This window comes from Ammodytes marinus (genome assembly GCF_949987685.1).
Source record: "Ammodytes marinus genome assembly, chromosome: 7".
In the NCBI taxonomy this organism is placed as follows: Eukaryota; Metazoa; Chordata; class Actinopteri; order Uranoscopiformes; family Ammodytidae; genus Ammodytes; species Ammodytes marinus.
In genome coordinates this window covers 12496468-12523001 of record NC_137211.1, presented here as the reverse complement: position 1 = coordinate 12523001, position 26534 = coordinate 12496468, and the positions used below count along the sequence as shown (strand labels likewise).

At 44.3% G+C, this 26534-nt stretch overlaps 2 protein-coding genes across 2 annotated transcripts in view; one reads left to right on the top strand and one right to left on the bottom strand.

The window, feature by feature from the left end:
* The window catches only part of LOC307253055 (low-density lipoprotein receptor-related protein 1-like), an 87368-nt gene that overhangs the window by 57835 nt on the left and 2999 nt on the right, over positions 1 to 26534 (top strand). The window contains exons 36-87 of the mRNA XM_080030897.1: positions 12 to 146; positions 265 to 394; positions 561 to 687; positions 1104 to 1255; positions 1417 to 1541; positions 1853 to 2227; positions 6514 to 6703; positions 6883 to 7087; positions 7181 to 7373; positions 7733 to 7858; positions 7963 to 8091; positions 8257 to 8376; positions 8573 to 8686; positions 8800 to 8949; positions 9052 to 9174; positions 9322 to 9438; positions 9578 to 9706; positions 9800 to 9925; positions 10109 to 10249; positions 10406 to 10593; positions 12679 to 12862; positions 12969 to 13054; positions 13163 to 13282; positions 13455 to 13642; positions 13780 to 13985; positions 15692 to 15880; positions 16495 to 16643; positions 16899 to 16992; positions 17155 to 17271; positions 17727 to 17846; positions 17965 to 18087; positions 18180 to 18305; positions 18705 to 18821; positions 19487 to 19593; positions 19689 to 19821; positions 20086 to 20208; positions 20312 to 20434; positions 20544 to 20681; positions 20835 to 20972; positions 21087 to 21206; positions 21338 to 21630; positions 22164 to 22342; positions 22475 to 22581; positions 22760 to 22879; positions 22980 to 23156; positions 23336 to 23476; positions 23586 to 23759; positions 24197 to 24358; positions 24639 to 24810; positions 25068 to 25169; positions 25856 to 25933; positions 26018 to 26107. Of these exons, the coding sequence (XP_079887023.1) occupies positions 12 to 146; positions 265 to 394; positions 561 to 687; positions 1104 to 1255; positions 1417 to 1541; positions 1853 to 2227; positions 6514 to 6703; positions 6883 to 7087; positions 7181 to 7373; positions 7733 to 7858; positions 7963 to 8091; positions 8257 to 8376; positions 8573 to 8686; positions 8800 to 8949; positions 9052 to 9174; positions 9322 to 9438; positions 9578 to 9706; positions 9800 to 9925; positions 10109 to 10249; positions 10406 to 10593; positions 12679 to 12862; positions 12969 to 13054; positions 13163 to 13282; positions 13455 to 13642; positions 13780 to 13985; positions 15692 to 15880; positions 16495 to 16643; positions 16899 to 16992; positions 17155 to 17271; positions 17727 to 17846; positions 17965 to 18087; positions 18180 to 18305; positions 18705 to 18821; positions 19487 to 19593; positions 19689 to 19821; positions 20086 to 20208; positions 20312 to 20434; positions 20544 to 20681; positions 20835 to 20972; positions 21087 to 21206; positions 21338 to 21630; positions 22164 to 22342; positions 22475 to 22581; positions 22760 to 22879; positions 22980 to 23156; positions 23336 to 23476; positions 23586 to 23759; positions 24197 to 24358; positions 24639 to 24810; positions 25068 to 25169; positions 25856 to 25933; positions 26018 to 26107 (7591 nt within the window). The remainder of the gene's footprint in view (positions 1 to 11; positions 147 to 264; positions 395 to 560; positions 688 to 1103; positions 1256 to 1416; positions 1542 to 1852; positions 2228 to 6513; positions 6704 to 6882; positions 7088 to 7180; positions 7374 to 7732; positions 7859 to 7962; positions 8092 to 8256; positions 8377 to 8572; positions 8687 to 8799; positions 8950 to 9051; positions 9175 to 9321; positions 9439 to 9577; positions 9707 to 9799; positions 9926 to 10108; positions 10250 to 10405; positions 10594 to 12678; positions 12863 to 12968; positions 13055 to 13162; positions 13283 to 13454; positions 13643 to 13779; positions 13986 to 15691; positions 15881 to 16494; positions 16644 to 16898; positions 16993 to 17154; positions 17272 to 17726; positions 17847 to 17964; positions 18088 to 18179; positions 18306 to 18704; positions 18822 to 19486; positions 19594 to 19688; positions 19822 to 20085; positions 20209 to 20311; positions 20435 to 20543; positions 20682 to 20834; positions 20973 to 21086; positions 21207 to 21337; positions 21631 to 22163; positions 22343 to 22474; positions 22582 to 22759; positions 22880 to 22979; positions 23157 to 23335; positions 23477 to 23585; positions 23760 to 24196; positions 24359 to 24638; positions 24811 to 25067; positions 25170 to 25855; positions 25934 to 26017; positions 26108 to 26534) is intronic.
* On the bottom strand, positions 3279 to 4316 carry LOC307253057 (galanin receptor type 1; the record flags this gene model as incomplete). Its single annotated transcript, XM_080030908.1, has 1 exon — positions 3279 to 4316. One exon carries the CDS (start codon positions 4314 to 4316, stop codon positions 3279 to 3281), a length of 1038 nt encoding a protein of 345 aa, XP_079887034.1.

Below are 26534 nucleotides of genomic sequence, written 5' to 3'. Positions count from 1 at the left end.
TTGTTTTTCAGAGAATGACACCATTTACTGGGTGGACATGGGCCTAAGCACTATTAGCAGAGCTAAGAGGGACCAGACGTGGAGAGAAGATGTGGTCACAAACGGCATCGGCAGAGTGGAGGGCATCACTGTTGACTGGATAGCAGGTATAATACAATTAAATCCTGTTTTAATTCACTCTTGCATACTACCTTCTCTCTCTCAGAAGTCCAAATAAAGAAACATAGTGTGTATATCTGATTTGTATCCCTGTTTCTTTTATAGGAAATATTTACTGGACTGACCAGGGCTTCGACGTGATCGAGGTGGCCAGGCTAAACGGCTCCTTCCGCTACGTAGTCATTTCACAGGGCCTGGACAAGCCCAGAGCCATCACTGTCCATCCAGCTAAAGGGTATGTATGGCTCCCTGCCAGCCACTTCATATTCTGCCGTCTATAATACTGTTGCTTTTGAGTGCTTGCAATATAGTTTGAGCAGCGCTACTATACTTCCAAATTCCCCTTTTAAAATGAACTTTAAATCATCTGGTGTGTGTGTGTGTGTGTGTCCCGTGTGCAGTTATCTCTTCTGGACTGAGTGGGGTCAGTACCCTCGTATTGAGCGCTCCAGGCTGGATGGCACCGGGAGGCTGGTCCTGGTTAATGCCAGCATCAGTTGGCCCAATGGGATCTCGGTCGACTACGAGGTGAGGACCACTGCTGACATCACAGCATTTAAGCACTTCCTAAACACTTTTATCATTATTATAATTATGATGGATTCAGTTGTAAGTCGCTTTGGATAAAAGCATCTGCTAAGTAGTATGTATAAGGGTATTTACCAGTTTAGAGCAACATATTTCGTGATTTCTTTAGTTACCGGATGATTGGCTAGTTTTTCTTTTATCTTCAAACTGTTATATATAAGGAACTTTATGTTACTGTCAGAGTTTACAATAGTATTTTAATAGTTATTTTAATTGTGTCCTTTTTTTACCTGACCCCCATAAGTAATCATGGCTTGAGAGATGCCACAGGTTCAACTTTTTTATTCTAAATCTTTTTTGGTTTAATTTTCAGTTCAAACAAGATACATAATTTTATTGTGTGTTTGTTTCTGCAGGCTGGTTTGCTGTACTGGTGCGATGCTAGGACGGATAAGATTGAGCGTATCAACCTGGAGACCGGAGAGAACAGGGAGATGGTGCTGGCCAATAACAACATGGACATGTTTGCTGTGTCTGTTTTCGAGGAATATATCTATTGGAGCGACAGGTGAGTTCAGTGTTTAATGGATTTGTTGATTGAACCGTCTTGTTTTCCACTGCGCTATTATCTAATCATGCTTAATGCATGGCGGCTTTCCAATCATTTGGATGATTTCATATTGTGTCGCGCCGCTAATTGACTCCCAATTTTCTTTGTTTTACGTTTAGGACTCATGCCAATGGATCCATTAAGAGAGGTAGCAAAGACAACGCTACAGATGCTGTGCAGCTCAGGACTGGCATTGGTGTACAGCTGAAAGACATCAAAGTGTTCAACAGGGCTAGGCAGCAAGGTATGAGCGCAAACAAGCACACACTAAACTTAACCACAAACCATCCCCCCCCAAAAAATCCCTTTTTTGATGTGATATGAAGTCAAAAACAATCCGCCTTGAGTTGGTCCTCACATGTATAGTGAAACCAGCCCTCACACATACAGTGATAAAAAATAAACAAGTAAAAACTTTTACCACCCAACTTAATCAACACGTCGCAGGAAATCGATGAGTTTAACGATGCTCATTATTTGCTTAACAACAACACAACCTCATAAACGTGTCACAATCTCCCCCCAACCCCCCCACCCCCCCCCCCCCCCCATCAGGTACCAACGTCTGCAAAGACAACGGTGGCTGTGAACAGCTGTGTCTTTACCGGGGCAACGGGGAGCGTACTTGCGCCTGCGCTCACGGCATGCTGGCAGAGGACAACCGCAGCTGCCGCGACTACGACGGCTACCTGCTGTACTCTGAGCGCACCATCCTGAAGAGCATCCACCTGTCGGACGAGACCAACCTCAACGCGCCTATAAAGCCCTTTGAGGACCCCGAGCACATGAAGAACGTTATCGCACTCACCTACGACTACCACGGCGGAGGAGGAGGGAAGGGAGCCAACCGCATCTTCTTCAGCGACATCCACTTTGGCAACATCCAACAGATCAACGACGATGGCACAGACCGCAAGATCGTGGTGGACAGTAAGTATTTATTCAGTCGTCAATCACGTGTCTCGTGTCACTTCAACACCTGACAGAAAAATCCCCAAAACTCTGCTAAGTATCATTTATCCCTTCCTTCACCTAAACCGTTCCGCCGGGCTCGGCCCTTCTAAATCCTAACTATCAATAATTGAATGTTGTCCCTCATCTCCTCCTCGACACTGTAAACAGTTATCATCACACATTATGACAACACACACACTCGGGAGCATCCGCTGTGATGTACATACACAGCTGCTGCTTCTCAACTAGAGGAGAGTGACATCTCTTAGGGCTGCCACTTGAAGGGCACACACACACACACACACACACACACACACACACACACACACACACACACACACACACACACACACACACACACACCTCTTACTTTGCCTGTTTGCATATTTCAACACTGAAGCATCTTTTAAATCCCACTCTCTTTAAATGATTCAGGAGTAGGTTGTTGAAGCCCAGACCAGAAAAGCATCACATTTAAAAGTCCCAGACCAAAGCTATTCCAGAGCAAGCAATATTCACCACAGTTGATTCCTTGATAAGAAAGACAAGGGAAAAAAAGTAAATGCATGGGATTACTGTGTTATTGTTTATTAATGCAACATTGAGAACAACATTTTGAACAGATCAGGAAAATGATGACATCCGTTTCCTCAGACTACAGATCTTTTTCCAGTTTAAGGAGAATTTGATACGGCTAAGGAGTGTATTGGTTCCAGATAAGACTTTTATGTTTTGTCATGAATTATATATTATCATATGTGAACTTCTCCTTGTATCATTATATCATCATCATAGTAACATGGTCATATTGTGAAATTAATTTTGTTTCATAGCAATAGAACAATGTTCAACATCTCTTGTAGTATTGCATGTGTAATCTTGCACACACCTATATATATATATACATACATACATACATACATACATACATACATACATACATATATACATTCATACATATATATATTACCTAGCTCTCGTTCCTAGTAAGTAATGAGGTAGCACTGTTTTAGTTTTGACCAAAGAGTCAGTTTTGTCCTCTTTCTGAGGTTGTGTCCTGCTCAAAGGGCTGTACCATGTCCCTGCCCATCACATCAGGGCAGCCAATCAGACAGCTTTTGCACCAGGCCCAGCGTCCTCTCCCCAGCTCTAGTAAGTCTTGTCTGAACTTCTGAGACACAAACCCGTACAGCACAGGGTTTACCACGGCTACTGAGGATGCCAACAGTCTGGCCAGGATGGCAATGGTATTATAGCCAGGGAAGCCTGTTATGCTTCCTCCGATGTAGGAGAACATGATGGCATAAGAGGGCAGCCAGAGGAGAGTGAAGACCAGGACCAGGAGAGCTGATGTGTGGGTGACCTGGCTCTGGTAGCGCTCAAGCTGGGGAGCGTTCCCTAGCTGCCGTGCATGTCGAAGAAAGCAGTAGATCTTAGTGTACATCAGTACAATGATGCCCAGTGGTAGAGCGAAGCCAAACAGGAATAGCGCGATGCTGTAGACCAGCTGGCTGAAGTCGGACAGGAAGGCGAAGCAGTACACTGCGCTGGACACGGTCACAGTGCGGAAAGCAAACTGCGGCGCTGCCAAGGCCGAGGCAGGGACCCAGAGCAGAGCCACCGTCAGCTTGATGCGGCGGTGCATCTTTGAACGGAAGGTCCAGGTGGGGTGCACCACTGTGAGGTAACGTGTCACAGCCAGAGCGGCCAGGGTAAAGACCGACGCAGCCGAGCAGGCCACGCCCAGGAAACTGATGGCCTTGCAGAGGAAGCTGCCGAACGGCCAGAAGCCCAGGGTGATGGCGGAGGTGTGGAAAGGCAGGCAGAGCAGCAGCAGCAGGTCTGCGGCACTCAGAGCCAGCAGCAAGGTGTCTGTGCCGTGCGGCGGTTGATTTCCTTTTCTTCTCCGGCCATTGAGAATGGTGATGACCAGGGTTTGGCCTACCAGTCCAGACACCAGAATTAGCCCGTCCAGGATGGGCACCACGGTCCGAATCAAAGTTTCTTCCGCCCTTTGCATTTGGCTAAGGGCACTGCTGTTTGCTTGCTTCCCCAAAGTCTCCATATGCAGTCACAATACAAGTCTATTGAGCAATTAGTCTAATGGCCTGTTAAATTAAAGGATCATAACAGCGTGTACACACAGTGTCTGGGTGATGCATCCGCTGGCTCCAGTTCATGTCTTAAATTGTATTAATCACAGGTAGGAACACACTCCCATTAAGACAGCTAGCAATCTCATTATGATAGTGTTTGGTTGTTGGCATAGGTTGACCTCAGGTTCCTTCAATTGGCTTCTTCCTTGACATTTATGATCTATGCTCTCGCAGGAAAAGAGAGTAGAAAGACTATATTCCAGTTTATTTTTAGTTTGCTTGTGGAGTTGTAAATGTGACCTTCAATAATATGCGGTCCATCATCTTGCAGTCAGAATTCAAATAAAACATTTTCAAGTGTTCGCAGACAGTCAAGTGGTTAAATCAGCTACCTCTTGAGTCACACATGCTACTACAAATGATAACTGATTAAAGGTGATATGGATATGGAACTCTCCTCTTGTGGAAAGGAAATCATGTGATAGTATATGTTGTTCCTGTTCTCCAGTTTTACTGAGAGGGGAAATAAAATATGACCTTAAAGAGCAGTTCCTGGCTTTTCCTTGGCTGCATCAACGTGTCCTCCATAATCCAAGAGAGAGAGAGAGAGAGAGCGGTTTGGGTCAAAACCGGGAGCAATGTCTTTGCAGCAGTTACGCAGTGGCTGTATTGATTTCTTGAAACCAGGCAACAGAGGGCAAATTCATCCCAGTGGTTGCTAACAGACATTCCTCTCCAAAAGCAGTCAATGCTACTTGATGCTAAGTGGTCACCGCGGCAGGAGGCATCTCGTCCATGTAGATGCTCTTCAGAGACTTCGTCGGCAGAAGAGTTGCTGCATAATTAATAGACCGTGAATAAGTAGTTAAAACAATTAATGATCCACAAATTGAACGGCTGCCAAAGCAAATTAATTCAAGTAATTCTCAGGTGTCACTTGGATTTCTATACCACTCCTGTGATAGTCAGAAAGGCTCTGTTCGGAGTGGCAATGGTCTTCCTTACAGGTTTTCACCATTGTTTGCACAGTAACCAGGGGCTGAGCTGATCTAGGCAAGGGGAGGGGAGACTGTGCTGTTCTCTCATTACATAATACTGGCTTGGACGTTCTTTATTCACCGTGTGATATTCACTTATTCCAAGCAATTAGCTGCTCAAGTACACACAGTTTCCCCTCCTTTCTGTTTCGTACAGTCTGATCGTCAAGGATGGGAAAACTTAAAGGACAAGTTTGTTTGTTTGCGGGACTCCAAACTGGTCTTCTATTTGCATTTAGTTTGGTTAACAAGGTATTCAGCCTCAGAATTAGAATTGTATTGCATTCAGGTGATTACAGCACTTTGTCACTCATCAGAAACATCTATTAAAGGGTCATTATTGACTTTAAGCTAAGAGTAAGCCGCTGCGTGGAGTGTACAGGTTTTTATTGTTGGGTGTAAGTGGTCATAAATGTGGTTGCTAGTGTGACCAAGAACACATGGATGCACACCTTGGAGCCTGTAAGACTGCAGTACAGTGTCCTTTTCCATGATGTTTTGTGTCATGTAGGCACCACAGAAAAAGGTATTAATACTACTGTATGCACTACAAGTGAAGGGAGGTGGCGTCACTGGACAAAAAAGCTTTATCTTTTTGTTGTTCACGGCTGACTCGTTCACACCCTGTCTTGTGTCCCCAAAGTGACTCAAGCTGTCATAGTGACGGTTTTATCCCCAGAACTGGAAGTCACCGTGAATAAGAGCGTTTACATGGAGCTTTATTTGTGTGTGTGGGCCAGCCGTAAAAAGACTATGAGACAGATAGCACTTCCATTTTCCTCCTATTTTTTTCACTTTTCACTTGCGGTGTTCGGCCATTCATGAGATGGTGTGTGAAGATGGGGATAACTTTAAAGGCATTCACCACGGCCTGTTTAATTTAGTCTTAACTGAATAAACCATGGGGGATCTTGTTAAACTGTGGCAGTGATAAATTATTTGTTGAATTCTCACTAAAAGCCCTCATTAATGCTCTTATACAAAAACCCCTGAGAGGTGATATTTTACTACAGTTAAATATTGCTGCTTCTGACAGCTTTTGAAAAAGAATCACATCTGCTGTATCGTCATGATTCTGACATGTTTACAGAGCCAACTTCTTCATTCTTTTGTTTCCCCCCACCTACAGATGTAGGGTCGGTTGAGGGCCTGTCATACCACCATGGATGGGATACACTCTACTGGACCAGTTACACAACCTCCACCATCACACGCCACACTGTGGACCAGAGCCGATCTGTGGCCTACAACCGCAACACTGTGGTCACTATGTCTGGGGAGGACCACCCCAGAGCTTTTGTGCTGGACGAGTGTCAGGAGTGAGTCATCATCAATATCCACACTTGATGTTGTGCACTGCAATCGGGAGCAATACTGCACTTAAACAACAGATTTATTTAATTGTCTTAATGCACCGGGAACTTTTATGCCGATACATTTTGACAGCTCCAACTACAAATTTTCATGCTTGTCCTGTTTTTGTGGTTCCCAACCGCAGTCTGATGTTCTGGACCAACTGGAATGAGCAGTCTCCCAGCATCATGAGGGCCTCTCTGAATGGAGCCAATGTGATCGTGATCATCGGCACCGACGTCAAAACTCCCAACGGCCTGGCCATAGATCACCGCGCTGAAAAACTCTACTTCTCTGACGCCACACTGGACAAGATCGAACGCTGCGAATATGATGGAAGCAGCCGTTATGTAAGGCAGCCATATCGTTTTTTTCCTCTGGCTGTAAAAAAAAATATTGCATCAATCCTGTTTGTAAAAATGATGCCTCTTTTTTCTGCTCAGGTCTTGTTGAAGAATGAGCCGGTCCATCCGTTCGGCCTGGCCGTGTACGGAGACTACATCTTCTGGACCGACTGGGTGAGGAGGGCCGTCCTTAGAGCGGACAAATTCACAGGAGGAGACATGAAAGTGTTGCGTGCTGACATCCCTCAGCAGCCAATGGGCATCGTTGCTGTGGCTGATGGCAGCAACAGCTGTAAGTATTGTTCGGTGAAGTCAATGTTCATTTTGTATAGGTTGCTCCTCTAAATTACAACACTCCAGCAAGTGTTGTTGGTGTTATAAAGACCTGTTTGTACTATTTATCAAAAGGGCTGTGTGTCGTTGTTTTTTTTAGCCGTGGCTCTAGGGAATGGCCATGTTAGTCTGTCTGTCTGTTTAGACTGAAAAACCCAACAAACGTTAAATGGATTGCCATTATTAAATTTGACACAGATATCCATGTACCGCACAGGATTAACTTAAATCATTTTGATGATCCCCACCAGTCTCCACCAGTAAATAACACGTTGCATTACTACCCTAACTTAGCCTCCCATGTCATACATTCCTCAGGTGAGTTTTCTCCTTGCCGAAGCAATAACGGAGGTTGCCCAGACCTGTGTCTCCCCAAATCTGATGGGCGGGTCAACTGCAGTTGCCGTGGAGACAGTCAGCTTCTGGACGACAACACCTGCTCTTGTAAGAAAAGGGAAACATGTTTTCAATCAACTAAGGATAAAACTGCTCCTGTCTTGATAATAACGGTTGAATGTTGCTGAATTTTCATGTTTCTACCTCTCCAGCACTGAATGTGTCATGTGGAAGTGTGGAGGACTTTGAATGTGGAAATGGCGACTGTATCAACTACAGCCTGACCTGTGATGGCATGGCCCACTGCAAGGACAAGTCTGATGAGAAGCAGTCCTATTGTGGTGAGTTCTAATGGGGCTATTAGTTAGTGAACAATGAGCTAAGTTTGTGCAGAATATGTTGTTCAATTCACATGTTTAATTGATAAAATACTGTATTGGTAGATTAGGCAATATTTAAAATATGCACTTCAAGTCACTCAAATCAACTACTGTTCTCTGCCACAGCCAATCGTATTTGCAAGAAGGGTTACAGGCGTTGCATAAATGGCCGCTGTATCGGCCACCAGTTCTGGTGTGACGGCACAGATGACTGTGGTGACCACTCAGATGAACTGCCCTGCAACAGTAAGTCATTTGTGTCAATGTTATAGCAAAGGCTTTACCAAGGATTTTTCAAAGAGAAACAATGTCAGTGATCTTTGCCTTGTGTCAGATTTGGTGCGGTTGTTACTATCTTGCCCATACAACACTCCAATGTCTGTGCTCACCTGATCAAATTGCCTGATTCCCATTTGTGAAAACTCCTGTGTGCGTCCCACAGTGACCCTGTGCAAAGTAGGAGAGTTCCAGTGCAAAGACGGAAGCTGCATCTCCAACTTAAGCCGCTGTGATCAGGTGGTGAACTGTGAGGACGCTAGTGACGAAATGAACTGCCGTAAGTAATCGCACCATAAAAAAGAAATGTAAGGTTTTAACAAGAAAGACATTGACAGCTTTAAATGAAGTCAATGGATAAGTTAAGAATACTTATTTTCCCATCATCCTCAGAACCCACCGATTGCTCCCGTTTTTTCCGCCTGGGAGTGAAGGGAGCGTCTTTCCAGAGCTGCGAGAAAACCACTCTGTGTTATCATTCCTCGTGGGTGTGTGACGGCAACAACGACTGTGGAGACTTTTCAGATGAGAGGAACTGTCCAGGTTAGGGCGCTATATGCCTTGGCCTCTGAAAAGCATTTTGATTTTTCTTTTGTTTAATCGTTTAAAGATTACGTAATGTTTCCTTTATCTTCTGTCTTGCAGATACGAGGAAGCTCAAATGTCCTGTCAACTTTTTCGCTTGTCCCAGTGGTCGCTGCATTCCTATGAGCTGGACCTGTGATCGGGAGAATGACTGTGAGAACGGAGCCGACGAGACACACTGTGGTCAGTCGTTCTTGAACTCACAAAACATACCAGAAAATACTTCTTTTTTATTTCCCACTGCACATGGGGGGAAAATCGACTTATGGTTAAGGTAAAAGTCAACACTTTTCTCCTAAATGCTAAGCCCAATTTCCTTCCTTTTTACAGACAAATCTTGTACATCCGAGCAGTTTGAATGTGGAAACCACCGCTGCATTTCCAGCAGTTGGGTGTGTAACGGCTACGATGACTGTGGGGATGGTTCCGATGAGGACCAGAAATGCAGTAAGTGACACATTTACTTGCAACCCACCCATGTTAAAAGTTTTTTTTCCCACACCCAGCCCGAGGCATTTTAACTGTAATGCTTAAGATTGCCTGATATTACATCATCATGTAATTTTCCCCATAACCGTTGTGACAGAATCCAAGACCTGCAGTCCTGAGGCGTTCCACTGTCCCGATTCCTTCATGTGCGTGTCTCAACGCTGGAAGTGCGATGGAGACAAAGACTGTCCCGACGGAGCCGATGAGAGCGTCAAGGCTGGCTGTGGTGAGTAGGGGCAGTTACAAAATAGTCCCATATAAAATGTGTTCACAGCACAGTTCTATGTCCTCTAATCACTTTGTGTTTTTCCACTTCTAGTGTACACCAACAACACTTGCGATGCCAATGAGTTCATGTGCCAGAACAGACAGTGTATCCCCAAGCACTTTGTGTGCGATCATGACATCGACTGCTCTGATGGCTCGGATGAATCCCCAGAATGTGGTTAGTGTGTGCGTGTGTGTGTGTGTGAGATCCTGAAAGAGAAATGCAAAATATTGGAAAATTTGAGATTTCTGCCCACACAATATGTAGCATGAGAATGAGATTTCCGTGTTGCGAGATTTTTTTATTGTACCAGCCTCTGAGGTTGAGGTTAATAATAAAGACTCTCCTGTCCTGGCGTAGAATACCCAACATGTGGTCCAGAGGAATTCCGCTGTGCCAATGGCCGCTGCCTCAACCAGAAGAAATGGGAGTGTGACGGAGAGTTTGATTGCCAGGATCGCTCTGATGAAGCTCCCAAGAACCCCCGCTGCACTGAATCAGGTAGTGATTATTATCGCCTTCATTTTATCTCTTATTTAAATGGTACTCCTCTACCAACATAATGAACTGTGAATCATGTAAGGAAACATCTTGTTCAGAAAAGGTCTTATCTGGATGCTGTTTCAATGTAACACGCCATTTTGTCTGTGATCTCAGAGAGGACGTGTAATGACTCAGCCTTCATGTGCCGCAACGGGAAGTGTTTGAATGAGACTCTGCTGTGTAACCGCGACGACGACTGTGGCGACGGCTCTGATGAACTCAACTGCTTCATCAACGAGTGTCTCAACAGTAAGCTGAGTGGCTGCGCACAGCTCTGTGACGACCTCAAGATAGGATTCAAGGTAAGCCCTCACATTGGTTGTTCTAAACCCCCCACCTCAACCCCTACGTTTTATTTTCAAATCAAATGACGTTATGACTTCACTGACTTTAACTGGCCAATAATTCATGTGTTAACATCATATGGCACAGTTACCTCCCAAGCAATCTGGACCGAAAGTAAATTATATGTTGAGAAGCAATCAATTCAGGCATGCAGTTATGTAAGACAAAAACATGTTTTGGCTCTCTTTTTCCAAAGTGGGAGGCCAGTTTTAGAACAGCTTGAACTCTGTGTCAACTCTCAATGTGTGTTGTGTTGAAGCTGTGGTAAGGGCTTCATTTGCAAAATGATAAGGAGCAGCAAAAATAATTTGTCCGGGGTGTTTTTAAGGCATTGCAGATTGAGTCAGTTTATTCAGTGTTTGCACAACGGTTAATTGCAAATCACTTCACAGCCATCACAGCTTTGCACTGGTGTGTGACTTCCTTTGTGTACAGCTTATTTCCACATCATTTTGAATGAGTAGAGCTTGTGTGAGAGGGTGCGTAGGGTTTCTTTCAAAACACCAGGGGCCTCATTTATAAAGCTTTGCGTGGGATTCACGTGGAAGCTAGCGTACGGAAGAAATGTAGGATGTACGTGCGAACAAACATATTCTGATTTATAAAACAGTGCGCACTCACGTCCTACGCCTGTTTCCCTTTATAAATCACAATCAACTCTACATGTGGCGCAGCCTTTGTGGGCTTCACGTAACGCCCATATTTAACCATACATAGTCAATGACACGCCCGAATTAATATCATTTACTGAGTGCATGAAGGCGGTAGTGGCAATCGCCGACTGAAAGGGAAATGGAAAAATAGACTCCACACGGTGTGGATCACTGCGGTCACGCCGAAGTACCCGTTGGAGAAGTGGCGACCAGGGAAAATTTAGTTTGGTGGCACAGTGTGAGGGTAAAGGCGTCATAGTGCAGCCTGTGGCGATCTCTGTAAACGCTGTGGTCGAAATAAAAAGAAGCGATCCGACATAAAAGTGGACGCAAAAAAGTGCATATCCTCACACAGCAGTGTTTGTGCCACGAGCGGGGGACACTGAGACCCCCCATGAGATACAGATTCGGAGAATTCATCCCGGTGCAGTGACGGGCGGCGGAGGGTTAATAATAATAAACTTCACAGTCCCTTTCAAAACACAGTTACGACGTGCTTAAACACAAAGAAAAACACATAGATAAAACTGACTAAAAACCGCAAAAAATTAGCACAGTATGTGATGTACAATAGGCTTATGATTAGTGTATGAAACTGTGCACTCCTGTCGGCCTGACTGAGGCATCGAGAACAGCGTCAGTGTAAAAGTAATAGGTTGTATTCCACCTCAATATTATCAGAATGAATCCAATAACATGCAGAGCTTATTCAAACGTTTTTTTTGTTTGTGGGCTATTTAAGATCCTAATTCGTTTTGTTTTTTGTTGGTATCACTCCATGGAAAAATCCGTGGAGGCATTTTTTTATTAGTTGTAAGAATGGCTTCATCCGTTTTGCAAAGGATCTCACTATATGATAGACCTACATGGCTTATAATAGGCCTATATCTGGATTCATTTTACACAAACACATTCTTTCTCGCACTTCATACATGTGCCGACGGAGTCGCCGTTTCTCCTTTCTCCACTTTCTGTGCGTACGCATGGGTCAGAGTTTGCGTGGAGGACCGCACATCTTCCCGTCAAGTTTGCTTTTTATAAATCCCAATGTTTGCGTAGAAATTGGCGTGCGCCCTCTTCTAGGCGTACGCCACGTTTATAAATGAGGCCCCAGATGCGTGTACGAGATGTGATTTTACAGAATTTCTAGTTTTTCTGCCGCTTACTTTCATGTGCTCTCTGTTGAAAGACAATTAGTGAAAATTTGATTCTAGATATTGATGCAGCTCATTTGACAGTAGCAACTACATATTGTGTTATGATATTGGTACCACCTTAAATTCAAATATTGGTGGTAAAACAATTGCCCTAGACTCAGATGTTAGAAGTGCCAGAACCCTTAAGGCTGTGAGATTTTTGACATATCTCCGGTGCTCTTGGCGCCTTCAGTGCAGGTGTCACCCTGGTTTCCAACTGAAGCGGGATGGGAAGACGTGTGTGGATATAGACGAGTGCACCACCAGCTACCCTTGTTCTCAGCGCTGCATCAACACACATGGCAGCTTCCATTGTCTCTGCGTCGACGGCTTTGAAGTCAGCCCCAACGACCCCACCATCTGCAAGTCCACATCGGGTAAGGCATGCTTGTGTGTTGTGTTTTTTTTTTAATCTTTTTTTTGGCTGGTTGCTCATTTCCAATTGAATCCTGAAGCATATATTTTTCTGGTATTTGTGTGTAGAAGAGGAGCCCTACTTGATCTTTGCTAACCGGTACTACTTGAGAAAACTCAACCTGGATGGTTCCAACTACACTCTTATAAAACAGGTGAGGCACGCCGGTTGTCAGTTTGCTGTTCTGAAACCTAAAAAGGGTAACGATCTTATTGCTAGTGCTCCATGCAACTTTTGAATACATTACCTGCCTTTGTTTCAGGGTCTGAACAATGCGGTGGCACTGGACTTCCACTATGCAGAGCACATGATCTACTGGACAGATGTGACCACTCAGGGCAGCATGATCCGACGCATGCACATGAACGGCAGCAACATTGAGGTCAGTGGGGAAATAATACACCCTTCTATCTTACTGGAAATTTGAGCTAAATTGATACCGACAACCACAGGATATATGCCCAACCAACACATTCATTTCAAAAACCTACTTGTGTGGGTCTCCTAATGGAACCTTGTCATTTCCCTAACACTGTGACCTATTGACTGGGCAGGTTTTGCACCGGACCTCCCTGAGTAACCCAGATGGCCTGGCAGTGGATTGGGTCGGCGGGAACTTGTACTGGTGTGACAAAGGGCGGGACACAATCGAGGTATCAAAACTCAACGGGGCCTACCGGACCGTGTTGGTCAACAGTGGCCTGAGGGAACCCCGTGCTGTGGCTGTGGATGTACGCTATGGGTGAGAAGCAAAGTTTATATATCATATGATGTGGTAATAGTAACTGCTGAGCTTTATTTGGAATTGAAGGTATGTTTCCTGAGATTCACTATACCCTTACTGTCACAGTAACTGTCTGTATTCCCCCCTGGTATAAGGTACCTTTATTGGTCTGACTGGGGCGACATCCCTCACATTGGAAGGGTGGGGATGGACGGCACCAACAGAAGTGTCATCGTAGAGGATAGGATCACGTGGCCCAATGGACTGACCCTGGACTTCATCAATGACCGTATATACTGGGCCGATGCCAGGGAGGACTACATTGAGTTCTCCAGCCTGGATGGCACCAACAGACACACAGGTAACATAACAGTATGCACAGATACCCTTTTTATTATTGCTTTTGTACAACTTGACTGATGGGTCACAGCTTTCCAAAGAAATTATGACCACGTGAGATACTGTTTGCATGAACTGGTCAAAATGTTGTTCCGTAGAAATAGGTGATAATATCCATGATTCATTTGTCATTGGGTTTTTGACATAGCTACTGAAATATAAAGAGGCTTATTTAGGCCTCATGATAAAACCACAATAAATTATCAGCTGATTTAGTTTTTTGCTGTGGCAGGATTTGACATAGTGACAGGCTAATGAGTCTGTCACCTGTCTGAATGTGTTTCCTCTCAACACGCACACACAAACTTGTTTAGAAGCCATTGAAGCATAAGCATGCAGGTCAGTTGGTTGTCCGCTGGGCTGGAGTCCTCTGCAGCACAGGCCTGGGGGACAGAAAGCCTGAATAGGGGAGATTGTTTCTATCAGTGAGGCCTCTAGCATGTATGACGTCCGCATAGCGCTCAGTTGTTTTGCACACCCACTACAATAGTTGATATTGTCAGCGCACCAGGCGTGCAGAGGAAACCCTGGGGCAAATCAGTGGGCATTTCTATTGAAATTGTTCACATTAGCTAAGCTTTTCTTATAACATGTAGATAGCTATGGCATCCCATCATTCCCTGGATTAAGAATGAAATGTTAAAATTGTGCGCATATGGGATACTATAAAAGCTTCATCCCCTAAAACTTAATAACAGAACATTAGCCAGTCTTGTATTAGCTTGTGGGTGTTAGTCAACCAGTAATGTGTCCAGGGAGTTATTCACCCATCTTTTGACGCATGCACCCACCCACATACACACCCACACACACACACCATGCAAACAATACAGCGTAGCCTTGTGTGTGTGTTTGCAGACCAAGACTTGGCCTGTTTGAATTAAGATAAGGAATTGAGTCAACCAAAGGGAGCTTCATGCTAATCAGACCAAATCACAGTTCAACCTGATGTTTTAAAATACTCCTGTCACACCATAACAACATTTTAGTTGTTTAAAGCACCTCACTTTTTGTATCTCATACTAATGCCATGGCTGACTAAATGACAAGTAGTGTTTTCAACTGGTGTGTGCGAACCCATGCATGTGTGATGTATTTGGATTGCTGCTGTGTTTTTTTACAGCAGACGCTAATGGTGTGTTTCCATAACGAACCGGCCACAAATACTAAGAGCAAACACATGAAACCAAGTATATGGGAGCAGAAAAAGGGCAATTAGAGTGTAAAGCCTAATGAGGCGTATATTAACCCATTACATAACATATAGTGGAGCCACTGTAGCTGGGCATCCCACCCTTTCTCTGTTTCACATTAACAGCGCAAGATTGTCCCAAAAGATTATCAGCAGCAACAATAAGAAGAGTTCGATTACAAAAATCTAAACAATTATGTTGGTATAAATATTATTTTCTTCTATTCGACACTAGCTGTTGTATGCACACCTCCTTACCACCTCTCATGTACACTTACATTGCACTGTATTGGAAAGCATGGAGTGTTACTATTGAAAAGCTCTTATAAGCTGGATATTGATTGATTGATCATGGAACTGCAGTGATTATATTCATCACTAAGGATCACAGTGGGAACACATTCAGTATGTCATGTTAACTTATTAAAAAAGAAATTCTAATGAACCACATGGTTTTAATGTCTGTTTGCCCGCAGTTCTCACCCAGGACATCCCCCACATCTTTGCCATGACTCTGTTCGAGGAATACATCTACTGGACGGACTGGGAGACCAAGTCCATCAACAGAGCTCATAAGACTCTGGGTACCAACAAGTCCACCCTGATCAGCACCTTGCATCGGCCCATGGACGTCCACATTTACCATCCGTATCGCCAGCCTGAGGGTAAGAGGCAGACCGCCGATATGTTAGGAAGAATGTAGCAATCCATATGTTAAAGGTGCTACGAGGACCTTTTAAATATTTCTGACACAGTCTAATTTTTCCTCTGATGATCATAAATTACATGTAACAGCAAACAAGACCATCATATTTTTATATAGTTTTCCTTAATGCCTTTGTCATGGTTACTCTCACCCAGGAACTACAGCTTGCGTAGTAAAAACACTACCACTTTTGTCCAAAGGGGGTTCAAGAATGAACACAGACTGAAAGTTCCTCGGAGCACCTTTAATGTTTGGGACTTAAACTGAAAATAGCATGCACTATACAAACAATAGTACATAGTGGTATACCCGCATGTGAATATATGTTGTTGTGAAATAAAATCTTGAGTTTATGCATTTGTGGCCTATGTGTTAATGAGGATGAGGCACATTAAAAAGAACGGTTTTCATCTTTGCTATAGTGGAAATATAAAATTAAAAATAAATTAAATCAAATTTTTTTCATTTGAGTACAGGTGTAAGAAATTAATTATTTGTATTGAAATATAAAGATGGTTATCGTTTCAATCAGAGGTTAAAACCTTACTTTCCTTCTTTCCGTCTCTTTTCCAGTGCTCAACCATCCGTGCCAGACGAACAACGGCGGCTGCAGCAACCTCTGCCTCCTGTCTCCAGGGGGAGGCTACAAGTGTGCCTGTCCCACCAACTTCTACCTGGCCAACGATCAGCGTACATGCATGTCCAATTGCACCGCCAGCCAGGTAAGGAGGCTGAGCAAACATCATCATCAACATGAATATGACTGAATGACTACAGTTTGATAAGTGGATTTTTTTCATATCTCTATGTGTCTTGTTTGATGAACTGCTTATGCCTGGTGATTGCTTATTGATAGCTGGCACGCTGCCCAGTGCTGCATTAACTAGCTCCTGCTTGGTCGACGGCATTGAGGCCCAGGATGGTTGTTAGGCCCTTTCATCGCTTCTCTGATTAATTTCTCTCTTCTTGCTGTACAGTTTGTGTGCAAGAACGACAAATGCATTCCTTTCTGGTGGAAATGTGACACTGAGGACGATTGTGGTGATCGGTCGGATGAGCCAGCAGAATGCCGTAAGTGCCGCATTGCTGTAATGTGTGTGTGTGTGTGTGTGTGTGTGTTAATTACTTTTGATCTAAACGTAGCTAAACGGACCTAAAGGGTTGAGAGATATTGTTTTGTAAGTTGCGTGTGTTCTTGGGACAGACTGTCACTCTTTTTTTCCCCCATAACAGCTGAGTTCAAATGTAGGCCGGGGCAGTTTCAGTGTGGCACAGGCATCTGCACCAACCCTGCCTACATCTGCGACGGAGACAACGACTGCCAGGACAACTCTGACGAGGCCAACTGCGGTATGTCTCTCTGTTTGATATACAGTTTCTAATGTATTTCCTCCCCAAATCATTATTTTACACATTTAAAGGTGCTCCGAGGAACATTCAGCTTTTTGTTAATTATTGCACCCCCTTTGGACAAAAGCAGCAGTGTTTTTACTACCCCAACTGTTGTTCCTTGGTGAGCGTACCCATGACAAAGGCATTAAGAAAAACTATATAAAAATAGCATTCTTTGCACTGATGGTCTTGTCTGGAATTTACGATCATCGGAGAGAAAAATTAGACTGTTTCAGAAATATTAAAAAGTTCCTCGTAGCACCATTAAATAATGATTATTAATCTGCATCCTGCCCTGTTCATGTTTCCCCCTTGTGTGCTACCATCGCCACCAGCTGTCCATTACTCTATATAGCATCTTACCTGTTTCCTTTTTTTTTCTCTTTTTGTCTGCCTGTTTGACTGCACCGCAGACATTCACGTTTGCCTGCCAAGCCAGTTCAAATGTTCCCACCCGAGCCGGTGCATCCCAGGCATCTTCCGCTGCAACGGCCAGGACAACTGTGGAGAAGGAGAGGATGAGAAGGACTGCCGTGAGTAGAAGCTTTTTTCTTTCTTTTTTTCCCCCCCATGTAATTCAGTGCCAGTCTTTCACTGTGTTGTTCACACAGTAACTATAATATAAATCTGTTATTATCCCCCGTGCCATAGCTGAGGTCACGTGTGCGCCCACCCAGTTCCAGTGTGCCATCACCAAGCGCTGCATACCCCGCGTCTGGGTGTGTGACCGCGACAATGACTGCGTAGACGGGTCGGATGAACCCACCAACTGCAGTAAGACCCCTTTTTTATTTAGCGTTTTGTTTATTCTTCGTCATCATATTTAAACTGGAAATATGTAACCCCACAAAACGTTCCCCCTCCAGCCCAGATGACTTGCGGTGTGGACGAGTTCCGATGCAAAGACTCCGGGCGCTGCATCCCCGCTCGCTGGAAGTGTGACGGCGAGGATGACTGCGGCGACGCGTCAGATGAACCGAAAGAGGAGTGTGGTAAGAATATATCCTCAATTTGCACTGAGAAGGTGACATTGGTGGCATTGCATGTTTCTGAATTGTCTCTTTTTGTTATATACTAATACTTTATTTTTTCCAAGATTATTCTCGTACTTTCAAAATGTACAGTTCATCCTAAAGAGAAATTATAATCCACCTTTTCAATTGAACAAACGACAACAAATTTACTGACAAGGAAAAGAAGAGATAGAAAGAAAGAAAGAAGGGAACATCAATAAAAACATTTTGAATAAATAAATTATAAGAAAAGCTATGACAAATGCTGCATGTTGATTTACATTCTGCTCTCCATTAGATCGTGTTAGGATTTTTGGTCCTTTCTGCTTTCATCTTATTGAAGCTGACGTTTTTTTTTGTTGTCTGCTATCTGTCAAGCGGAGAGGACGTGTGAGCCGTACCAGTTCAGATGTAAGAACAACCGCTGCGTGCCAGGCCGCTGGCAGTGTGACTACGACAATGACTGCGGGGACAACTCGGACGAAGACCAGTGCAGTAGGTGTCACTTTTTACAGTTCGGAAATGGTGCCTTCATGCCCCTATGCTGTCAACATGTGTTGTCTCAAACTTGGCCCTGTGTCACTTAACGCTCATGCCCCGTGCCTCTTCCACTGGGAGCACACTCACTTTGCACCTTCAAACATGTTAACCGTTCGTACAAAGCCACTTGTTCAGCACTAACGCCCACTCGCTTGTCATTTTTGATGCATCTCACCTCATCTGATGTTTGTTTCATTTCATACTGTCCCGTTTGGCTTGAGCCAGAGGTAAGTTACTCCACCGCTCCCATACTCGGTGTGTCACTCCTCTGCTTTGTCTCGTACTGCACTCTCATGCCCTTTGTCCATCTGTGATCCCCTCCACCCACCTGTTAAGAGTCTGCAGGCTGAGCTCTAAAAAGAATCATTTTTGTGACATTGTTGTACTGTTTCCCTTTTGACCACTAGATGCCAATGCATTCAACTTTATTTATATTGCTAATTGTTAATGGGATTTATGGAGACATAAATATAAAACACTCAAATGAAATCAGTAAAAAAACACGTATTGAGCCTCCTACAGCCTCTACAGTCTTCTTCTGTGGTTGTTCAAACCCTCGCCCTGTGTTTTGGCTTAAGCAGCCATAGCTCACTGTGAACCTTGTCCGTCTTCCTCTGCAGTGCCTCGACAATGTTCAGAGAGCGAGTTTGCCTGTACCAACGGCCGATGTATCGCCGGGAGGTGGAAATGCGACGGAGACCACGACTGTGCTGACGGATCTGATGAGGTGCGGAGACTTAATGTTCGGGTGTCCTTTTTTTTTTTCTTTTTTTTTTTCTTCCGTGGTCTGAAAATAACATTAAATGGAATGTGTCTTCTCAGATTGGCTGCGAATTGAAGTGTGACAACGATCAGTTCCAGTGCAAGAACGGACACTGCATCTCCATCCGCTGGCGTTGTGACGCCGATCCAGACTGCATGGACGGTAGTGACGAGGAGAATTGTGGCAGTGCCGGTGAGTCTTTGTGTTTGTGTTCTGCATATGCCGTTACAAATGTTCTCGTCTTCTAGCTACTATTCTAATTGACGATTTTATTTAATTTTTTTAATTGATCGTTTTACCAAGTCTGCCTATGAGACAGAAATGTGTTACTATGAATGAATCCCCCATTTGGATGGAATGCCTACATGCAAAATGCCATTAAAAGGGCGTATTACAATTTATGAGGCGTAGCCAGTAGTTCAATTCTCCTCCTCCTCTCTTCCTGTTTTTTCTCAGCTGGGCGCCACTGCCCTCTGGATGAGTTCCAGTGTAACAACACTTTGTGCAAGCCCCTGGGTTGGAAGTGCGACGGGGAGGACGACTGTGGGGACAACTCTGACGAGAATCCAGAAGAGTGCAGTGAGTGCCGCTTTGTGATGCACACACATGCTGAATGTTTGTCTTCCATCTTTTTTTCTCCCCCTGAAAAACTTTGGTTCTCTATCCTCCTCTTGTCTCTTAGGGAAGTTTCAGTGTCCACCCACCAGAGCTTTCCGCTGCCAAAACGACCGTGTGTGTCTGCAGTTGTCAAAGAGGTGCAACGGTGTCAACAACTGCGGTGACAACTCGGATGAACTGAATTGCCGTAAGATGCAGGAGTTTTTTTTAAATCGGTGTAAAATTTCCTTCTTCCTCAACTTAGGTTATAACACATTGCTAACCTGTGTATGTGTGCGGTGTTTATTTGTCTACAGAGGCCCCTCCAGCTGTTCCCACATGTGAGAAAGATGAATTCCAGTGTGCCAATGGCCGATGCATCAGCTCCACCCTGCGCTGTAACTTCTTCAACGACTGTGAGGACTATGGCTCGGATGAGATCAACTGCAAGACAGGTCGGTGGCCTTGTGCCAAACTGCTTTTCTATATAATACAGCCAACCGCAGACGGGAGGTTTGAAAAGTTCAAAGCAGCAGCACAACTGGTTTCATTTCAAACCATATATTAAACAATTTTTGTCTCGTCATGTTTGCGTGTTCATGGTTCAGACACCAGACTTAACGACTGCAGGAGTAACAGGACTCAGTGCGGCGACGGCGACGAGGCTCACTGTGTCACCAACGGCACAGACTCCTTCTGCTCCTGTAAGCCAGGCTTCCAGAAGACGGGACACCACACCTGCGGAGGTGCACAAAACACTGCACCTGTTATGACAAATAAGAATAAAGATTTTGTATGCTTTAGGTTGATCTGAAATATTTTTCTACTTAACATTACTTTGGTTTTTGCTCTTTTTTCAGATAAAAACGAGTGTGTGCAATTCGGAGCGTGTTCCCACATGTGCAACAACTCCAAAGGCTCTTACAAATGCAGCTGCCACAAGTACTTCACCAGGATCAATGACACCTGCAAGGCTGACAGTGAGGACAATAACTGTTTTAACAAGCTGCCTCATCTTCTGCTACTTTTTAAAACTCTCCTTATAAGTGTTCACTTTTTAAATTTGAAAAAAGGCCCTCCCTTATGACTTTTTTTCCACTCTTTCTCCCAGGCATGAACATGAGCCGACAGATTCTCTACATTGCCGACGACAATGAAATCCGCAGCCTGGACCCCGGCATGCGCAACTGGCGCTACGAGCAGACTTTCCAGGGTGATGCCAGCGTGCGTATCGATGCCATGGACCTGCACGTCAAGTCAAACCGCATCTTTTGGACCAACTGGCACACCGGCCACATCTCCTCCTATGAACTCCCAGGGCCCTCCACATCATCATCTTCTTCTTCCTCCTCAAACTCTCACCGCAACAGAAGGCAGAGCGACGGCAGGATCACCAACCTGCAGGTAAATGTTGGTCAAAAGTTATTATGCTATTGTGCCTCGTTTCCTCTGAGCAGCACAGTTCGGTTCAGTTCGGCAGGGCACGTTATGTCTGGCTTGCGTTTTCCACCTGCTGACAGAACCCTCACTTGGTAGTCGGGGGTTTAGCCACATAATACACAAAGAATTGCGCGCTTATATTTTTCTCCAAACACAAGACTCTTAACTCTTGGTGAGGAGATCACACACGGCCGTTTGTCTCTCACACGGAAATTATTCTTTCAACCTATCAACAGACTGCAGTGTGTAGCTCCACCCTTTTGGGACCCTTTGGATGTCAGAACCCCGACGAAAGGGTGACAAAAATAGGCTTGCTTATTTTGGTATCATTTCCAACTTTTGACAATGGAAACGCAAATAAGATTTGTGCAGAGCCGCACCGAAACCAAACCGAGCTGCACCGCTCAGTGGAACCAAGGCTTTTTTCAGCTTTAGTTGAAAAGCCAAACTTGTGAACATCCTGCAAAAACTTCCCTTTTTCTGACCTTCGTTTCCAGATCAAAGGGCTGAAGATGCCGCGTGGCATAGCAGTGGACTGGGTGGCTGGTAACTTGTACTGGACCGACTCTGGTCGGGATGTGATCGAAGTGGCTCAGATGTCAGGCCAGCACTCCAAGACCCTCATCTCGGGCATGATAGACGAGCCTTACGCCATCGTAGTGGATCCACAGAGGGGGTAAGAGAGAGAACTGAGCTCTCTGACCATTTAGGGCAACAATCATATGCCAATATACAATTTCTATCGACGCTTTCTCTTCCTCTGTATGTTACTTGAACGTGTGTTCCCAACTCTGTGAATTCCCCTCAGTACCATGTATTGGGCAGACTGGGGGAACCACCCTAAAATTGAGACGGCTGCCATGGACGGCACCCAGAGGCAAACTCTAGTTCATGAGAACATCCAGTGGCCCACAGGTCAGTGTGGGATTCATATTAACCCTGATTTGTCTTGTGAAGTAAAACGTGTATGCTCTGTCTCTGTGACGTCCTGGTCCACATTCAAATGTAGACACAGCTTTGCCATCCAGCAGAACCACTGCCTCTTTATTCTACATGTCTTTATCTGCAAAGCTCATACAATGTATCTGGACAGGTTTGGCGGTGGACTACTTCAACGAACGTCTTTACTGGGCCGATGCTAAGCTCTCTGTGATCGGCAGCGTTCGTCTGGATGGCTCTGACCCTGTGATTGCAGTCTCTGGAATCAAAAACAGTTGAGCTATTTTCTACACTCCAAACAAAATTATGTGAACGAAAAATTTATAGAAATCTGTTTTAAACCCATTTTTCTTTTCTTTTTTTCCCTTCCCCAGACCTCCTCCATCCGTTTAGCATAGATATCTTCGAGGACTACATATATGGGGTCACCTATGTCGATAACTTTGTCTTCCGGGTCAATAAGTTTGGCAAAGGCCCCATGGAGAATCTCACCACAGGCATCAACCATGCTACTGACATAGTCCTCTATCACCGCTACAAGCAGCCAGAGAGTGAGTGTCTGTCTGTTGAGTTGTCAAATGCTTTCCACACATAGGATGACGTTACATTGCATCCCTGGAGGTCATTTAGATGAACTAGTTTTATGCGTTAAAATTTTTTTTAATTTTTTTTTATACATTTAATTCAGTTTTTTTCCTAATTGGATGCTCTCTCTCTCTCTCTCTACTAGTGACAAACCCATGTGACAGGAAGAAGTGTGAGTGGCTGTGTCTGCTCAGCCCCAGTGGACCGGTGTGCACCTGCCCTAACAACTACATAGCCGACAACGGCACATGTGCGGAGAGACCGAGTCCCACCCAGTCACCGTTCTGTAAGTGTGACGATGGAGCACGCTGATGTACACATACAGACAGTGGTTTTTCACATTGAGTAGCTGTGTCCGAAATGTTGCTTCATGATAGCGTTCCCCCTCTCCACAGCTCCCCCCTCAGGGCCCTGCGATATTCAGTGTCAGAACGGCGGGAGCTGCATCCTCAATGCCCTTCAGGTGGCCAAGTGTCGCTGCCAGCCCAGCTACACCGGAGAGAGATGCGAGATCTACCAGTGCAGGGACTACTGCAAAAACGGAGGCACATGCACTGCTTCTCATAGAGGTATTGACAAGACAAGACACACCCTCTCAGACTTACTTATGTTGAGTGGGAATACCCTAATTTATCTTGAGCTTGTTACATAGGAACATTTCCCCCAGGAAAGGACAAGTGCCTTTCAAGTTGTGAAGCGAAAACACCATTCTTTTGATGTGTGTGAAAGCTCCCTGGAGTATATTGATTAATAACTACAAATACATGCCAAAAGGCTACAGCAGAGAGGGCACAAATGAGGTGATCAAAATATCCCCAACCCTCTGTCTATGATAGTTCTTCATTTATTTCATAATGTGTGAAATCAGTTCAAATGTTCTAGTAACAGTGAAGTAAATCTTCCCAAAGTTGACATTGTGTAAGGCATAACTACATCTTTTGTGTATGCAATTGCATTTGTGTTCCTTCATATTTGACTCTTTATTCATACATCTCCTGTGTTCTAGGTGCTCCGACCTGCAGGTGCCCAAAGGGTTTCACAGGGCCCACCTGTAACAGGCAGACTTGTCAGGAATACTGCCAGAATGGAGGCAACTGCTCGGTCAACGCAGGCAACCAGCCCGTCTGTAGCTGCCCGCCAGATTACAGCGGAGACCAGTGCCTGTACAGTAAGTGGCTTCACTAGTTTGGCTTTAATGTGGAATGCTGGTGGATGATGAAACCATCTGTATAGTTTATTTTGTTGTAATGTAAATGTCAAAAGATGTGTTATACTTGATGTTCAGATATTAATATTGTAAACAAACCCTTACATTTACACATACAAAAAGTTTTACTTTAATATGATCTATGCTTTGTTTTGGGGACCTGCTGACACAGTCTATGGCACAATGTTTGAATCTTTGATGAATCTCTGCACCTCTCATACGTCTTTCCTCCTGTTTTCAGTTAAATGTGAAGGCTTCTGTCAAAACTCTGGATCCTGCTTACAAACCTCCAACGGAACCAAACACTGCCAGTGCTCCTCTCAGTACATTGGACACCAGTGTGAGCTGGACAAATGTCAGTTCTGCGGAACGGGCAAGTGTTTGACGTCGTCCTCCAGCGAGGTTTCCTGCAGGTAAGAGCATGTTTGACATAGATTTATAAATATTTAGTTTAACATTTATTTTGTGATTGCTCACTATCACTGCAAGGTAAGATGTCCCTGATTGAAAAGTGCACTACATGGCCAAAAATGCATAGAAATCGGAACATATTGCCAATGTTTGATAATTCTAAAACCATGGGCAGTTATGCTGCTGTATCAGGACTCTGATGGGATATTATTGAGCAACATAGTTCATGTTTTTTATCTGTGTTTTTGTATTTGTGTAGCTGTCCTAACGGTCAGATCCAACCCAGCTGCTATACATGTTTGGACTACTGTACGAATGGACAATGTTCGGTGGACACTCGCACCCTGCTGCCTCAGTGCAAGTAAGATATGACACCCACCCCCCGACCCCATTCCAACCCTGACTCATCATGCAAACACTGATAGACTTTGTCTGTAAAAGTCACACACATATGCCTTAAATTGCATGTTATGGATAGACTGTTATTTTAATTTGTAAAAATGATTCATCAGTATTAATCTTTAAGGGAAAGTAGAAATGATCTAAATATATCTCACATCAAAATGAAGTTCCTACCTGACTGGAAAGCTGACATTTCTTATCGCTGAAAAGACATCAGACAGATATGATTATGATATATAGTTTAAAATTAAAAATAACCGACCACAAAAAAATATTTCCGATAAATAAATAAAGTTGTTTCCTTTGTTATTCAGACCTACCGATAACACATTTCTGCTGTTTTTCTGATGTTAAAATCTCAAACTTGGTAGTCTTGAGTTGTTTCTATCTGTCTGCCCACAACAGTATGAAACTGCAACGCTTTTGTTGTAAAAAAATCAATCCACTCAGCGCGACATTCAATCACATATTTCCAATAACTTGACATTCACCCATGCTGTTTCTCATGTATACTCACTCTTGTCCGAATTCCTGCTCTCTCCTCAGAGCTGAAATGGAGCAATTAAGCGGCATTAAATAATAAAGAATTTGCATTATCCAATACACGCATATACACTTTGTAACTCTGATTCATTGTGTGTCCAGGTGCCCAGGGGGATGGACAGGATACAGATGTGAAGTTGCAGCAGCGTCTATAGACTCTTCTACCTCCAGTGGAAGTAGGTGGTCACACAGTTCAGAGACTTATGTTATTAAAACATGCACTTTCGTCCTATTTGCTCACATTATTTCCTCACACGCAGGTAGCGCCTCCATCGTCATCCCAGTGCTCCTATTGCTGTTACTGGCACTGCTTGTGGTGGGTGCCATCTTGTGGTACAAGCGGAGAATGCGCGGGTGAGTCCTGGTTGTTCTCAGAGTCTATTCGATTCATTGAACTCCCATTTTCACATTTTCCTCAAACCAGTGCTATCTAGCTTCCTTTTTCTCCCTTTATCTTTTGATAACCATCTATTTCCTGTCTCTCAGGTCTCTATGGCCGGGCAAATCTCGTTCTCAGTGCTCGCGGTAACTTCATAGGGTTACATAATTCACCTGTTGACCCCACAAATCCTGTCAAATCCCTCCCTTTCCCTACTACCCATTTGGATTGGCCATGCTATTCTGTCAAGTCCATTTGTCCATTCTGTTGGTCAGTGTAGAAATCTGTCCGTTTTGTCCTTGCTTGCCATCTGCTGTTTGCCACCCACAGGGTTTCCCACCCAGCAACACAAGGGCCCTTTTGAGCTTGTATCTGAAGTAGCTTTTATGGTGTTGCGCAAAC